We start from the raw sequence: 13,444 nt of genomic DNA, 5'->3' as shown, positions 1-13,444 counted from the left end.
TATATATATATGTATATGTATATATATGTATACGTATATATATATGTATGTATATGTATATATATGTATGTATATATATGTATTTATGTATATATGTATATATATATGTATGTATATATGTATATATATTTATATATGTGTGTATATATATATGTGTATATATGTATATATATGTGTATATATGTATGTATATATATATATACATATAGTATATATATATATATGCGTGTGTATATATATATGTGTGTGTATATATATGTATATATATATAGATAGATAGATAGATAGATAAACATATACTTATAATAGAATATAAAATAGAAATACACTGGTTTATCCAAATATAATAGTAATGCAAATAGGGATTGCAGTACTAAAGTAACTAAAGTATTTATTGTTTTAAATAACTGTGATCTTATAATTTTAGAATAATTGAAAGTATTTTTACACCTTCAGATGAACATGAAAATTAAATATTTAGCCAACCAAAACAGGAATAAAATTCAGTGACAGAGAAAGGTTAAAGAAATTCTACCATTTTGATGTTGTGTGTTGGTAAGTTAAAAAATGAGTTACCTAGACTTGGCTAGACTGTACTGTTCCTTTTATAAAATCTCACTATGCAGTATAAACTTAAATTTTTGAATGTGCAATTTAGTAGTTTTGGTCATTATATGTTATCTTGAATAAAAGACACCCTTTAACTTAAATAATATCTATCTATATATATATATATGTGTGTGTGTGTGTGTGTGTGTGTGTGTGTGTGTATGTATGTATGTCTGTACAGGAAGCCAACTTACAGCGTGTGAAGAAAGGTGATGCTAAGGCCAGCATCCACCGCATGGAAATAGACAGGATCCGCTTTGTTCTGAGCAGCTATCTACGTTCCCGTTTGCAGAAGGTCAGCAAAACATCTGGTTTAAAACCAACTCTTTACAGTTCTTGCAAACATGGTTTATTATTTATTTGTTTTTTGCACGTCCAGATTGAGAGATTTTTTCCTCACGTCTTGGAGAAGGAAAAATCTCGAGGTGAGGGTGAGCCTTCTCTGCTCTCACCTGAGGAGTTTGCCTTTGCCAAAGAGTGAGTCCTGTCAACTAAATCTTAGGCTGTTTGTTTGTCTGTTATTCTCAACTTAACTTGTTGTCTTGAATGCAGATATCACGCCAACACGGAAACCTATCTGAAAGCTGTAGCACTAAAACGAATGCCCCCCAACCTACAGACAGTGGAATTGCTTAAAGCAGGTAAAATCACTGTCTTGTGTTATTTGTTTTAGTTGTTCAGTATGTACAAAATGCATACTTTCAACAATATTTTTAGAGATAATTAACAGTTTTGCTACTCAAGTAATAACATTTTTTTTGCAGGTGTGAGATGATTGCTTTCACTCGAGTCATTAGTCTCAAGTTCTTCACATTTCATTTTCATTTCATTTTTAATAAAAAAAACATTGCATTCCCATCTAGCATCAAGTTGTAAATCAATCTTGTGTTTTATTCATAAAGTTTGTGGGACTTGCAGTGCAGATCCTTTAGATGTTTATTGATTTAAAAAAAGATTCATGACCTAGAACCTCCTTATGACCTATATTTGTTAAGAAAGTCTAGTTTCATCATTTCAACGTACAGTGTTGACAGTAGTGACAGAATATTGTTTAGTAATTACTAAAAGAGTACTTCAAAAGTTACTAAAAGATGTTCATGTTCAAAAGATGTTCATTCACAGTTAGTGTCTCATGTATTCTGTTGTAACCTAGTCCCTGAACCCTGCTTGGACTCCTTTGTGTTCCTGCGAGTAAAGGAGCCTCAGGAGAACATCCTGGTGGAACCTGAAACAGATGATCAGAGGTATTAATGTACACATTTAACCAACCAGCAGGTGGCACTGTGGCCCTCATATTCGTCTTTATGTCAGCATTGGCGAAACAAAACTAATTTCCACTGTCGTCTTATGTCAGAGAGTACGTTGTGGATCTCGAAGAAGGTTCTCAGCACCTGATGCGGTACAGAACCATATCTCCACTAGTCTCCAGTGGAGCTGTTCAGTTAATTTAAATACAGAGGTCAGTGACGAAGAGAGTGCTCACTCAGCTGTGTCGTCTTTCTCATTAACTCCTAACCAAAGAAATTGCCATCCTCTTCACACACACTTCTACATATATTACATAAGCAACTGCTTTATAGTATCATCTGGGTTTATTTTTGGCTCTCACTTTTGATCCTTGATTATTGTTACTTGGCAACAGGGAAGAGAGAGAAAATCTTCACAAATATTTACCACCCTGTACAACCAGTGCATTTCATCTGCTACCTTTTTTTTTTTTCAGGTCTATCATTAGGTGTGAATGCAGGAGGTAGTGAATTGAGATCTGACTCACGTTTCATCACATATGCTAATGAGAACTGAACATGCGTCAGGTCAGGACACACATTCTTGAAAACACCTGAGGCTGATGTAGTGTCTCAGCCTCAGGAAATGAGATTCGGAGGACATCTGCTAACAGCAAATGTACAATCAGTGCTAATGAGAAGTGAAAGCTGTGAGGGAACTGGCTTCATCAGACCCTGGACCATGCTGTGAAGCTGTGGTGTTATTTTTGGACCCTTTTAGTTTTGGTTGGATGGATAATTATAATATGATGTGTTAGACTTGGCCTCTTTAGACACACTCAAATGTGATTATCCAGATGAATTATATCACTGTCACTGTTTTTTTCCTCATAAATGAGCTAATTGTACAAAAATGATCTCACCATCTTTGTCTATATTTTCATAGAGCTGTTAGTTTTTGTATTGTGTGTTTGTTTTGTTGTTTTTAAAGAATTGTGTGCACAGTGTAACTGCATGTAAAGCCAATGTATCACCTTCTTTAACTTTACACATAATGAAGCCTCTCTTGATGGCTTCACTCAGACCCTGAGAAAGTATTCATGATATAAGGTTAAGAGTTCTGTTAGGTAACTGGAAAACTAAAACTGAAAAAAATGAAAAAGCCTCTTGGATGAGAGGTGAAATGCCTTTGAGAAAAATTCATGTCCAGTTGCCTAACAAAACTCTTTAACCTTGACTATGACCTGGATGACTGAGAATCTTCGTAGACATATTCATGAGTTTTTTCTGAGAATGTTCTTAAAGCGGTCCTCCTTGCTTGCATATTCATAAGGTAGTACTCACTAATTTTGATAACAAAATTACAAAAATAAAATTAGATTTAAAAAAAAGTACCATATTTTCTGGAGTATAAGTCACAGCAACCAAAGGATGATAAAAAGTGCGACCTGCAGCAATAGCAGATACTCCTGTAAACAAGCCTCTCAGTGTGAAAATAACATGAAATTATATGTTTTAGTATTTAAGTCACAAACCCAGCCAAAGCATGAAAAAAAGTGCGACTCATAGTCCAAAAAGACGGTGTGCGTAATGATTAAATGCATGCATTTACATTCTTTATTGTGAGACAGTGGGAAACTGTAGCCATGGTTTAGGGGTCATGGTGTCATGGAGTCTGTAAATGTAAATGTCAATAAAAAGTTAATTACAAGCATAGCTCACGTAACTGGGCATGAACACTCAAACTTGGCTTTCTTGTTGGGTGACTTGTAAATGTAAACCTCCTCATGCGTCACCTGCTGACGTCTGCTCGTACAAAGATCTCTGGACACAGGCCAACCTTCAGTCAACTTGGATCCTGACCACAGACCTCAGTGGGATCTGCGTTCATTGACAGGTGTCAGAGAGTGAATAGTTTCCACTACTGATTTACATGAACTGCAGTTAACAGTTAAATAATTTGAGTAAATACTTTATTATTTGTTGAAATTGTGTTTTCAACAAATAAAAAAAATAGTGGCTACAATCAAAGCAGTCAGCTTATTGGTTGGTAGGATGAAGTGGGTGGAGTTTAAAACATGACATCAGAGCTAAAGGAGTATTTATGGAGACCTTGGCCTATTTTCTACTGGGGGATAAAGAATGACTGAGGCTCCACTGAACAACTTGCTGCTTGCGTATGTGAGTAAAAATGGAAAAAAAAAAGTTAGGAAATTCTTATATAAGTCAGGTTGTCGTCCAGTATCTAAAATCTTTAAAAACCTGTCACTTTATTATTGAGAACAAGTTTGGGCCAGTAGCCCCTACCAGACCTGTTTTATTTGTATGCATTTTTATTACTATTAATGTGTTTCAAACTGCACCTCACAGCCTTAAACCATCACAGTTACAGACCCTGAGTACACTGAAAGGCTGGAATGAGTTGATATTTATTTTCTATCTTTTATTAGTGTTTTGCCAATCTGATTTCGGGTCAATGGCTCACTCATCTGGACTTGTGGAGATTGCTGTCAGGCTGTGTTTGAACCAGAGTAAACAGCTCTGTCCTCATGTTTGGGTTCCCATCCTGAAGCCCCAGCGTTCCTGTATCCGCCTGGTGTCAGATCAGCTACTCTCAGACATCCACAGTCCGGCAGCTTTCCTCAACCATCCCTTCTCCAATCTCTTAGACTTGGATGACGTGGATGATGAGATTTTACTGCCAATTAGGGAGAAACGGGTGATGTTTGCTGACTCCAGAGGTCTGTCTCTCACAGATGTTCGAGAGTTTTCTGATGATGAGGAGCATTCTGACTTTAACATGCTACCATCGCTGCAAGGGCTGGGGAGCACGACAGAGGACAGCTATAGCCGCACTGTCAGCACCTGCTGCCCAGGCACACAGCTCGTACTGGGCTTCCCACAGCCCTCTGCAGATTTCCAGGCCTTTCGAGCCAAACTGGAGGAGAGCATGGTGATCCTGGAGAACTGCAGTGTCACTGAACAGACCCTACAGGGCACAGTCCGTGTCAGGAACATCAGTTTCCAGAAGGACGTGCGTGTCCGCATCACTTTTGACTCATGGCAGAGCTTCAAAGATGTGTCATGTACATATGTCCAGAAGCGCTTCGGAGGACCACAGACAGACATCTTTGAATTTGACATCTCTATTCCCAAAGTGCTAGACGCCAAGAGAAAGATTGAATTCTGTTTGCGTTATCTGCCAGGAGGTCACAGCCAACCTTTTTGGGACAATAATTGTGGACACAATTACAGCATTGTAGTAAATGTGAGCTCACACCTCTGTAGTGGGAAGAATAGAAGCGAAAGAGCATGACCTACGACCTTTCCAATGGCTAATGTTACCGCTGTTCTAACGCCCTGCAACAAAAGTGTTTAACAAACAAGTCAAACGTCAAAAAGTCAAAGCCAAAAAATTATTGTTTGTTTTTCCTTTTTATGATTCTTTTTTTCTTTTGAATGTTGTGTCAAAGCTCTTGTAAGTGGATGTGAATAAATGTGAATGCTAGTATAAATGATTCCTTCTCTCTATATGAGGCCTGTGAAGGTCTGGACACCAGTACAGGGTGTACTGGTTTTTTATCCCATTCTCAGCTGTGATTGGCTCCAGTCCCCTGACAACCCATATGAGGATGGTACAAATAAAGATGGTTGGACATTTTCAAACAGGTGGCCTTGTTTAATACACACCCTTTGTCACGTCCTACATGTAACCACTCATGTCCTGCTGTTGTGTGCCAGAGTGGGGATCCCTTTCACCGTAGGCCATTCCTGGGATTCCTGTGTGGGCCAAGATACCAAGGGAGGATACACAAGAGAAGCTAATCTTGGTTTAGCACCACTGGCATCAGAGTTGTTTTGTTTTTCTGTAGCTAAGTAGCAAGCAAAGGAGTAAAAGAGAAAAAAAAACAGTTTGGGAAATTGAAAACATTCCGGCGACATACATGATACATTTTTAAAGATTTGTTGGAAAGTAACCACCAAGGCTAAATGTTTTTTAATTGCTTGGAATGGATTGCTCAACAATAAATAACCCAAGACTGAAATAGCTCTTGGCTACTAAAAAAAAAGACAGAGGATATGAAATAATACAAAATATATTTATTTAGCATACATTTATATGATGGAAGCAACTGTGTGTTGAGAACAGTGGAAGGAGTGATTAACCTACTTTCTGATGAACCAATAACTGTAGGGAAGGAAGACCAGACAATGCTGAGTGTTGACTGGGCATTGTGTTGTTGACATTTTATTGACATCTGAATTGAACCAATTAGTGCTGAAAGTTTTTGTTGTTTTGCTTATGATTGACCTGAGAGATGTGACTTATTTACACACGTCTACACATTTTTCTCCAGATGTTTTTGCACAAAATAGCAAACGTACAGTTAAATATTAAATTACTCACAACAACAGTTAAAGGATATTACAAAAATACATCATTTAGTGTTAACAGTGCAGTGTGTTGCCCCGGAAATTAAAATAAAGATATAGCAGCTTTAAATAATTCACCTTTATGTAACAAAAAGAAAAAGAATATTAGCACCTTATTGACAAAAGCCAATAAAAGCTTTCATTATTTGTGAGCAGTGACTTCACATCACAGATTATTTACTTTCACAGTGTGAGTTGCATTAAAAGATTTATTGAACAAGATTTGTAAGTCGGTAGCTCATGTGTCTTCCTGTACTTCCTGTACTTTTTTAATGATCCGCATGCGTTTCAGGATATGCTGCATGAACTCATCAAATGTGAGATGTAGTGTTGAAAGAAGCAAAGAAGACTTTAGATTGTGTACCTTGATTTCTAAGTTTCCCTTGTTTTGTTTTGAATATTTATATCTTAGCTGTGGGTTAACTATGTCTCCAGCTGTGACTGTGATGAATTTTCAGAGTAACACTAACTAGTCTAAAACTCAATGTTCTAGTCCAGGAAAGAGGGAAGGAGGAGACAACATGCTGCACACCAACTAACAGGTGAGATATTTCCTCTGTGCTTTAACCTACACACACAACTGTTCACCGTGACTTCACCATTGTGACTCAATCACTGGCACATCTGCCAGAATCATCATCTGACCTCAGCGTCCCACACTAATGTTGCACACTTTGCAGCTCGGGTCCTTCTTGGCATTAGCTGTTGCCAAACTCATGAGCTGGTGGTGTCCACTAATTTGCTCCACGCTGCCTCGATCCAAAGGAACTGGATCGGTGAAAAGCACTTCCAAGATGACATCACTGGCGTGGCAGTACACAGGCTCCTCCCCATGGTTCTGGGGAGCACAGTAGGTCAGGAAAGGATTGCAGAACAAGTCGAGCATAGGCAGACGAGTGCGACAGAAGTTGTCTCCCTCTGAACCGACCGGTGCCAACACCAGCACCACATAGTGGTAGGCTGTGTACATACAGTAGAAGTCTGCGAAGTACAAGCAGATGTTGGGGTTCAGGGATCTGAAAACGCAACGGACCGTAGGGGGAGTCTTTGGGGGGGAGACCTGTATCAAACTCTGTGTTGCAGCTGAAGAAGACTCCTTGAAGTTTCCCATTAATAGGAGAACCGTGACTCCCACTGTTGTCCTTCAGAGCTGGACGCATCACTCCTCCACATTCCTCCCTAAGCCGAGAAAGAGGACAACAATAATTTCACATCGAGGAGCTGGAGGCATGTGGCTTTGGATATACAGTAGAGTGAGTCAAGAGAGATCTCACCTGACGTAGTCAAAGTAGTCTGGCTGCTGGTTCCGATAAAACACAGAGAATTTCAGCAGCCTTCCTGTGGAGCCTTTGGCTTTGTCTAGAAGCTGCTGGAGATGTTCAATGGCGTAGTCTGTAATAATGACAGGTAGTGAGGAGTCATTGTCAGGTCTCCACTACTCACAGTGGTCTAACAGACATTACAGCAGCAAGGTAAAGAGAGAACAGTCTCCTCAAATCACCACCTTAAAGTCAATCACACATACGCTTGTTTGAAAATCCACTCTTTTAATTAATTAATTAATTAATTAATTAATATCCTTTAAACAGATTAATTATTAATTTTCTTCTTTTCATTTTATTACATTTAAGCAACATAGACAAAATTATATTGTCTTTAAAATGGAGCACACAACAATTTAGAGGGTGGAATCTGGCGAAATATTCAGACTTAATTGGACATTTTAAAGTTAATATAATTTTTTAATATTTATAATTGACAATTCACTCACTTCATGCTGAAATAATGCATTAATTTATTAAAATATAGGTTTGAGATTTATATTTGCTGTGATATTTTATTTACAATTAATTTAATTTAATAAAAAACAAAAATGCACTTTAGAGACATATGGTAGTATGCGTGTAGAAATGAGAAGGAAGATGAGAAATCATTTTTTTTGTATTGAGAAAGTCTTTTCATTGACAAACTCCCTTTAAACTTTTCAAATGTCAGAAGACCAAAGGTTCTTTCTTTCTAGGTTCCTTTAGTTTTCCTTATAGTTAAATCTACTGTAATACTTTTCCCACGTTCCACTTATTATCAAATCAGATGCCAGCGGTGCGTCCTACCTCCAGTGCAGAACTCCACCACCTGACTCCACTCTGACACCAGGTAATCACCATCTGGTTGTCGGACAGCGGTTTGAACTGCGACACAGTACTCTGTCCGCGGGCTGAGGAACCAGTGTCCTCTCACTGCCATTGGAAGAGGCACGGCCTTGGCCACCAGCTTGGTCGGCACATCCTGGAGGAGAAAACAGCACTGCACTGACTTCAGAGAAATGATGCATGATGAACTTGACATTTCAAAGGGAATGAAAGTGCAAGTATGACATCAATTATTTCCTCCTCCAGCCTAGGCTGCTGTAACTGGAATACATCTAATCAAATCAGCAGCTTTGCTAATGGGCCTCTGACTGGTACAGCTAATTAGTGAAACTCAGGGGTCTGTTAACCATAGCAACATTTCTGACGCAAGTTTGTTTTTGCCACTTTAGAGAGACAGAGAGAGAGAAAGAGAGAGAGCGAGAGAGAGCGAGAGAGGGCAAGAGAGAGAGAGAGAGCAACAGAAAGCATCTCAGTTCAGAAAGAGTTCACTTACAAATGTCAATAGCAGGAAATATATGATATTTTGAAGTGGCATTAAATCACACACTGATGTTGTGGATATTAAGGAACACACCAGGTAATGAGGATGTGAGACCTAAAATGTTTGCTTAAAATATAGAAAATTGTTACCCCAAATGTTAGCCCAAAAATATATTAAAATTTTCCAATATATAATAACATAATTGCAGTTACAACACGTAGCATGTACTGTATGGTAGCAGGTAGAAATACCTGTCAACAACAACAGCTTTGTATCCATAGAGTAGTGGTACACCATACTGTGCACCGGTCTGAAAACCTTTTTTTTTTTTCTTAATTGTCGGATTATCTGTAAATAAAAAAAGTAAATGGAAATGACCAGATTGTCTTTAAATTAAGTAAATTACTAATTGTTACATTAAAGACAACCATAGCCCGGTATCAAATGACAAACAGGGCAGTACCACAGACAGGTAGTTGGGGACCCCTGCCGAGACCACTAGTGAGTCCCTGAGGGGAGCACATAGACTTCCTGGCTGAGATTTAAAATATTATTTTCTGCAGTTAAGGAGAATGACGAAATGATGGCAGGCAAGACTTTCATTTAAAGGGCAAAGTCATTCTGATTTTTTTTTTCAAGAGCTCACTGGGAGCAGATAACAGAAGGAAAAAGCTCAATTTGTCACTTTTGTGAATCTGCTTTTGTTCACTGTAGGAGACACTGAAATAGCACAACTGTAGACTGGTTTAAAGCGTTCACACCACCTGTTAATCCAGGTGGACCTCTGCTGTAATGTGTCAATCAATTTAAGCAGCAGTCATGTTATTCTTATAGAACAGACTGATATAATATTGATTGGGATAAAGCTTGTTGTTAATTAGTCGACACAGGAGGAAACAGATGCCATTCACTAAAGGCAGCAGGAGGTTTAAATGTTCAGACCCTGTGTTTGAAGCGGTTCGGATCTTTGCTCTCCTTCCGGCTCAGGTCGATGAAGAAGTGTGTGGCTCTGGCTGTGTCCTCTGGCGACATGTCCCACATGATGCGGAAAGAGTCACAGGTAACCTCACAAATCTGAATGTTGCACGGAGTGGAGAGAAGGAGGTCCATTGCTGACAGACGGTGAAGCAGGAGGATAGTAAGTCAGAGTGAATATGAAAATAATAATAGCCAGAAAATTAAGCAGATACTGTGACCAAAACTGCATATTCAGTACAGTTGTGGTCGAAAAATTGACTTGGAGAGAACGTTCGTATTCTTTTGTATATGTACTGTACATATAACATACAATAGACTCACATTCACAGGGTCTGAGTCATGACTTTTTATTCACTGTCCTGCTCTTTTTGCTCATCTTCCTCCCCCTCCTCCCACTCCACTTGCCCTTAGCTGACATTTTCTGTAATCACACAACTCCCAGCTGAGCAACTGGCCTCTGTCTTGCCCATGAATTTCATAATCCACCTACAGCTGTCTCCCAGCAACCACACATCCGCAGAACTGTTCAATCTTCTACTGCTAATCTGAAGGAAGGGGTTGCAGACAAAAACTATATACACCCCCACAAATAGTCAAAAATAATGCAAACATTTTTTTAAATCTTTTTTATTTTATTTTCTCTCTGCCTTTTGTTTCGTTGGCCAGAAATCATAGGAATAGTCATCCATCAGTGAAGCCTGGGACAAAGATTTCCAAGATGTATGCAACTTAATGATCCATGGCTCATGTTTAATTTAAAGGGCCAGTAAACATTTTCTGAAGAGCTGTGTAGCCATAATATCTAGTTACAAGCAGCTGGAGAACCTGACTACATGCGTTCCTGTTCAGACTGTGACTGTTTTGACCTAGTGATATCCTGTCCTGATCTGAGTCGATGATGGGAGTATGAACTCACAGTTTGTGTGATTTAAACCAGTGTGAGTCATTTCCTCTGAGAGTTCTGACTGATCTCCTTAGCATCCCACTACAGAGCAGCACACTGCATGTTGTTGTCATTGAGAAAGAGGGGGGGCAGTGTGCATGAGTTGTACCATTCAATTAAAGTATTAGTATTTATCTATTTTTTTAATAATGTTTGTAGGCTGCTAAGTTAAGGTATCTTTGTGTGTGAATGTCTCTTTATAGTACACAAATAAAATATGCTAATAAAGCACAAATTAAACTAAATGACGATTGGTGAACACTTTCTTTGCCTACTGGCTACAATTGGAACACTTGCCATTACAAAATCCAAGAGGGCTGCCTGTGTAAGGTGTTGCTCCACAAAATAGGCGGTGAAGTCCATTAGTTACTTTTGTTGTTGTTTAAATAAAACAGTGCTCCTTTTAAAAAAAGTTTTACGTTGTGTGCTTGTTGTTTATTTGTGTAAAAATAAAATAGAGAGCATGCAAATAGAGCAGGACTGAAAACATGTTGAGATAAGACGAGAATTTCATCAGTAGTCCAGGATTGGTCGCCAATGAAGTCACCTGTGAAAAAGCAGTCCAAGCTAGCAGGTTGCTCGACGGCAGCGCAGGTTGATGTCGCTGATTCTCCATTCCACATCAAGCGGTCTTGTTTTTACTACAAATTGTAAATTCTGTAGTTGTAGGATTTGTTGTTGTAACAGAGGGAAGAGTTTTTCTTTATTCTCCCTCCGGAATGCTTTAACAGTAATAAGTGTGTCTGACGAGTTTGTATGTATGGCTCCTCGTTAGTATAGTGGTGAGTATCCCCGCCTGTCACGCGGGAGACCGGGGTTCAATTCCCCGACGGGGAGGTAATTCTTTTGTGAATTTTGTCCATAGTGGGACGAATAAAGGACTTCTTACCTTCTTGTCCCTAATGGTAATTTTTAAGCTTCGAATTTATTTTTTATTTAATTTTTCTTTACAACAGTTACAAACTATACGTTTTATTTATTGTCAGGGCTGAAGAGCAAATGTCATTACCTTATATATATATATTAAATCGGTGTGTTTAAAAATGACTAGTTAAAGTTAGTAATTATATTAACATTTGACTAATCATTTTCAGTAGGCTATTATAAAAATATCTTATCTAAACATAAGTTCACTAGACAATCATCTAATTTGTTGCCAAATGATGAGCAATGTATTAAATATTATTTTGATTCATACCATCGTTAATATCTCTTTACAGCCCTCCCTATTTGTCACATATTGAGCAATAGAATAAATTATTAACTTAATTTACTTACTTTATCTTAAAACTATAAACTAATCCGTTATTAGATTAGTTTATCTATTATTTATTTAAGTCTAAATTTCTTTAATATGTCTTGTTCTTATTAACAGGGTGAAGATTAACAGTAAATAAGATTGGGTTTTGAACTGACCTTGACTGCAGGTCTACAAAGGTGAACAGCAGTCATCATGATGGACAGGCTGCAGCAGACCATTAAAACCTTTCAAGTGTGAAATTTGCGCTGCAGCTCATTTGCAGGAAAGCCAGAGGAGCTCACGCACATGGGTTCCTACACATCTGTTGTCCAGCCTGTGTTCTCTTCCTTTCACATGCATGTACGCATCAGTTTTCAAATATAGAAAGTGGGACGGGGGATATTCTCACAGGAAGAGTCGTCAAAGCCAAGTCCCTTTGTGTTTGTGCCCCACTTTTGAATACATACATCTACGAACACAGTTTACACAAAGGTTTCTAAGCCAATCTGGTTTATTTTTATCTGAAGGCATAAACAATTCAAAGCCAGTTATGTGAGAAAAAAACTCCTTCAAAGGCAACAGAAAACACCTAATGATAATGAAAGTGACTCCCATCATACATCATAACTGCACCAGTTGTAACACAGCGAGGCGATGTTATCGCTCTGTGGAGCAACATGATGAAAGGAGACGCTGTGTTCATGCATATGGAGGAGGACACAGAAAGCATCTCTGCCTGTTTGATCTCGTAGGAAGAACACTTTGAAACTCTTGCTGCATTAGAGAGGATGTAGTTGCTAACAGATATATATGTTTATTTAAAACCAAAATGGGTCAACCAGCTGGTATACAGTACTACACAGCTATAAATATGACTGATTTAGTTCAAAAAGCATGCTTAGCACATTTCCTGGTAAGAGTTGCAAAAACTAAGCGTACTACAAATCATTGCTGCTGCATGATGAGCCCAGTTATGCACAGCCACAGAATCACAATTTCAATACATGCTATCCAGTTTCATACACTAAATACATCTGCTTTAATAATATATTAAAAAACAAATCCTTGTGGCAGCACTGATTTAATATCTGCCTAAGACCTATGATATTTCTCTTAAGAACAAAATGACTGATTTTAAGACAAGATTCCTTACTTGTGTGTGTTGACCAGACTTATAGTGATGAAATAAGATCTTTCAGCCGGGCTCAACTGAACTGTCCTCCGTCGTCTTCTTTTACCACCTTCTTCTTCTGCTGCAGTCGACAACACGCATCCCCCAGGAAAACTGATTAGAGGAGGTGAAACAAACATACAGAGGCACCTCTCTCTCTCCCTCTCTCCCCCCCCTCCCCTCCCTCTTCCTCTGTCTCCCCCTCCCTCCTC

At 38.5% G+C, this 13,444-nt stretch overlaps 3 protein-coding genes and 1 non-coding gene across 4 annotated transcripts in view; 3 read left to right on the top strand and 1 right to left on the bottom strand.

The window, feature by feature from the left end:
• gins4 (GINS complex subunit 4 (Sld5 homolog)) overlaps nt 1-3,229 on the top strand; it is a 5,532-nt gene extending 2,303 nt beyond the window's left edge. The window contains exons 3-8 of the mRNA XM_008335567.3: nt 791-904; nt 989-1,086; nt 1,162-1,250; nt 1,763-1,853; nt 1,964-2,068; nt 2,333-3,229. Coding sequence (XP_008333789.1) covers nt 791-904; nt 989-1,086; nt 1,162-1,250; nt 1,763-1,853; nt 1,964-2,060 — 489 coding nt within the window. The 3' untranslated portion in view covers nt 2,061-2,068; nt 2,333-3,229. The remainder of the gene's footprint in view (nt 1-790; nt 905-988; nt 1,087-1,161; nt 1,251-1,762; nt 1,854-1,963; nt 2,069-2,332) is intronic.
• Nucleotides 3,230-3,428: 199 nt separating this feature from the next.
• On the top strand, nt 3,429-5,343 carry ppp1r3c2b (protein phosphatase 1 regulatory subunit 3C2, duplicate b). Its single transcript, XM_017043003.2, has 2 exons — nt 3,429-4,016; nt 4,286-5,343. The coding sequence occupies exon 2, from the start codon at nt 4,312-4,314 to the stop codon at nt 5,149-5,151; it is 840 nt and encodes a 279-aa protein (XP_016898492.1). The 5' UTR covers nt 3,429-4,016; nt 4,286-4,311; the 3' UTR covers nt 5,152-5,343.
• Nucleotides 5,344-6,352: 1,009 nt separating this feature from the next.
• Nucleotides 6,353-13,411, bottom strand: phyhip (phytanoyl-CoA 2-hydroxylase interacting protein). The gene is given in 6 exon segments (XM_025053096.1): nt 6,353-7,282; nt 7,284-7,448; nt 7,544-7,661; nt 8,381-8,555; nt 9,843-10,012; nt 13,215-13,411. Coding segments are annotated over 5 exon segments (993 nt in total). The 5' UTR covers nt 10,011-10,012; nt 13,215-13,411; the 3' UTR covers nt 6,353-6,915.
• Nucleotides 11,587-11,658, top strand: trnad-guc (transfer RNA aspartic acid (anticodon GUC)). The gene has a single exon. It is a non-coding gene; the product is annotated as a tRNA-Asp (tRNA).
• Nucleotides 13,412-13,444: the final 33 nt, after the last annotated feature.

This window comes from Cynoglossus semilaevis, chromosome Z (assembly GCF_000523025.1).
Source record: "Cynoglossus semilaevis isolate Cse_v1.0 chromosome Z, Cse_v1.0, whole genome shotgun sequence".
NCBI classification, from domain to species: Eukaryota; Metazoa; Chordata; class Actinopteri; order Pleuronectiformes; family Cynoglossidae; genus Cynoglossus; species Cynoglossus semilaevis.
Note: the sequence above shows the minus strand (reverse complement) of the source record. Positions and strands in the feature narration are given on the sequence as shown.

What these genes read in the sequence shown, in the direction of transcription:
- ppp1r3c2b (XM_017043003.2), top strand. Translation starts at nt 4,312, where the DNA reads ATGGCTCACTCATCTGGACTTGTGGAGATTGCTGTCAGGCTGTGTTTG.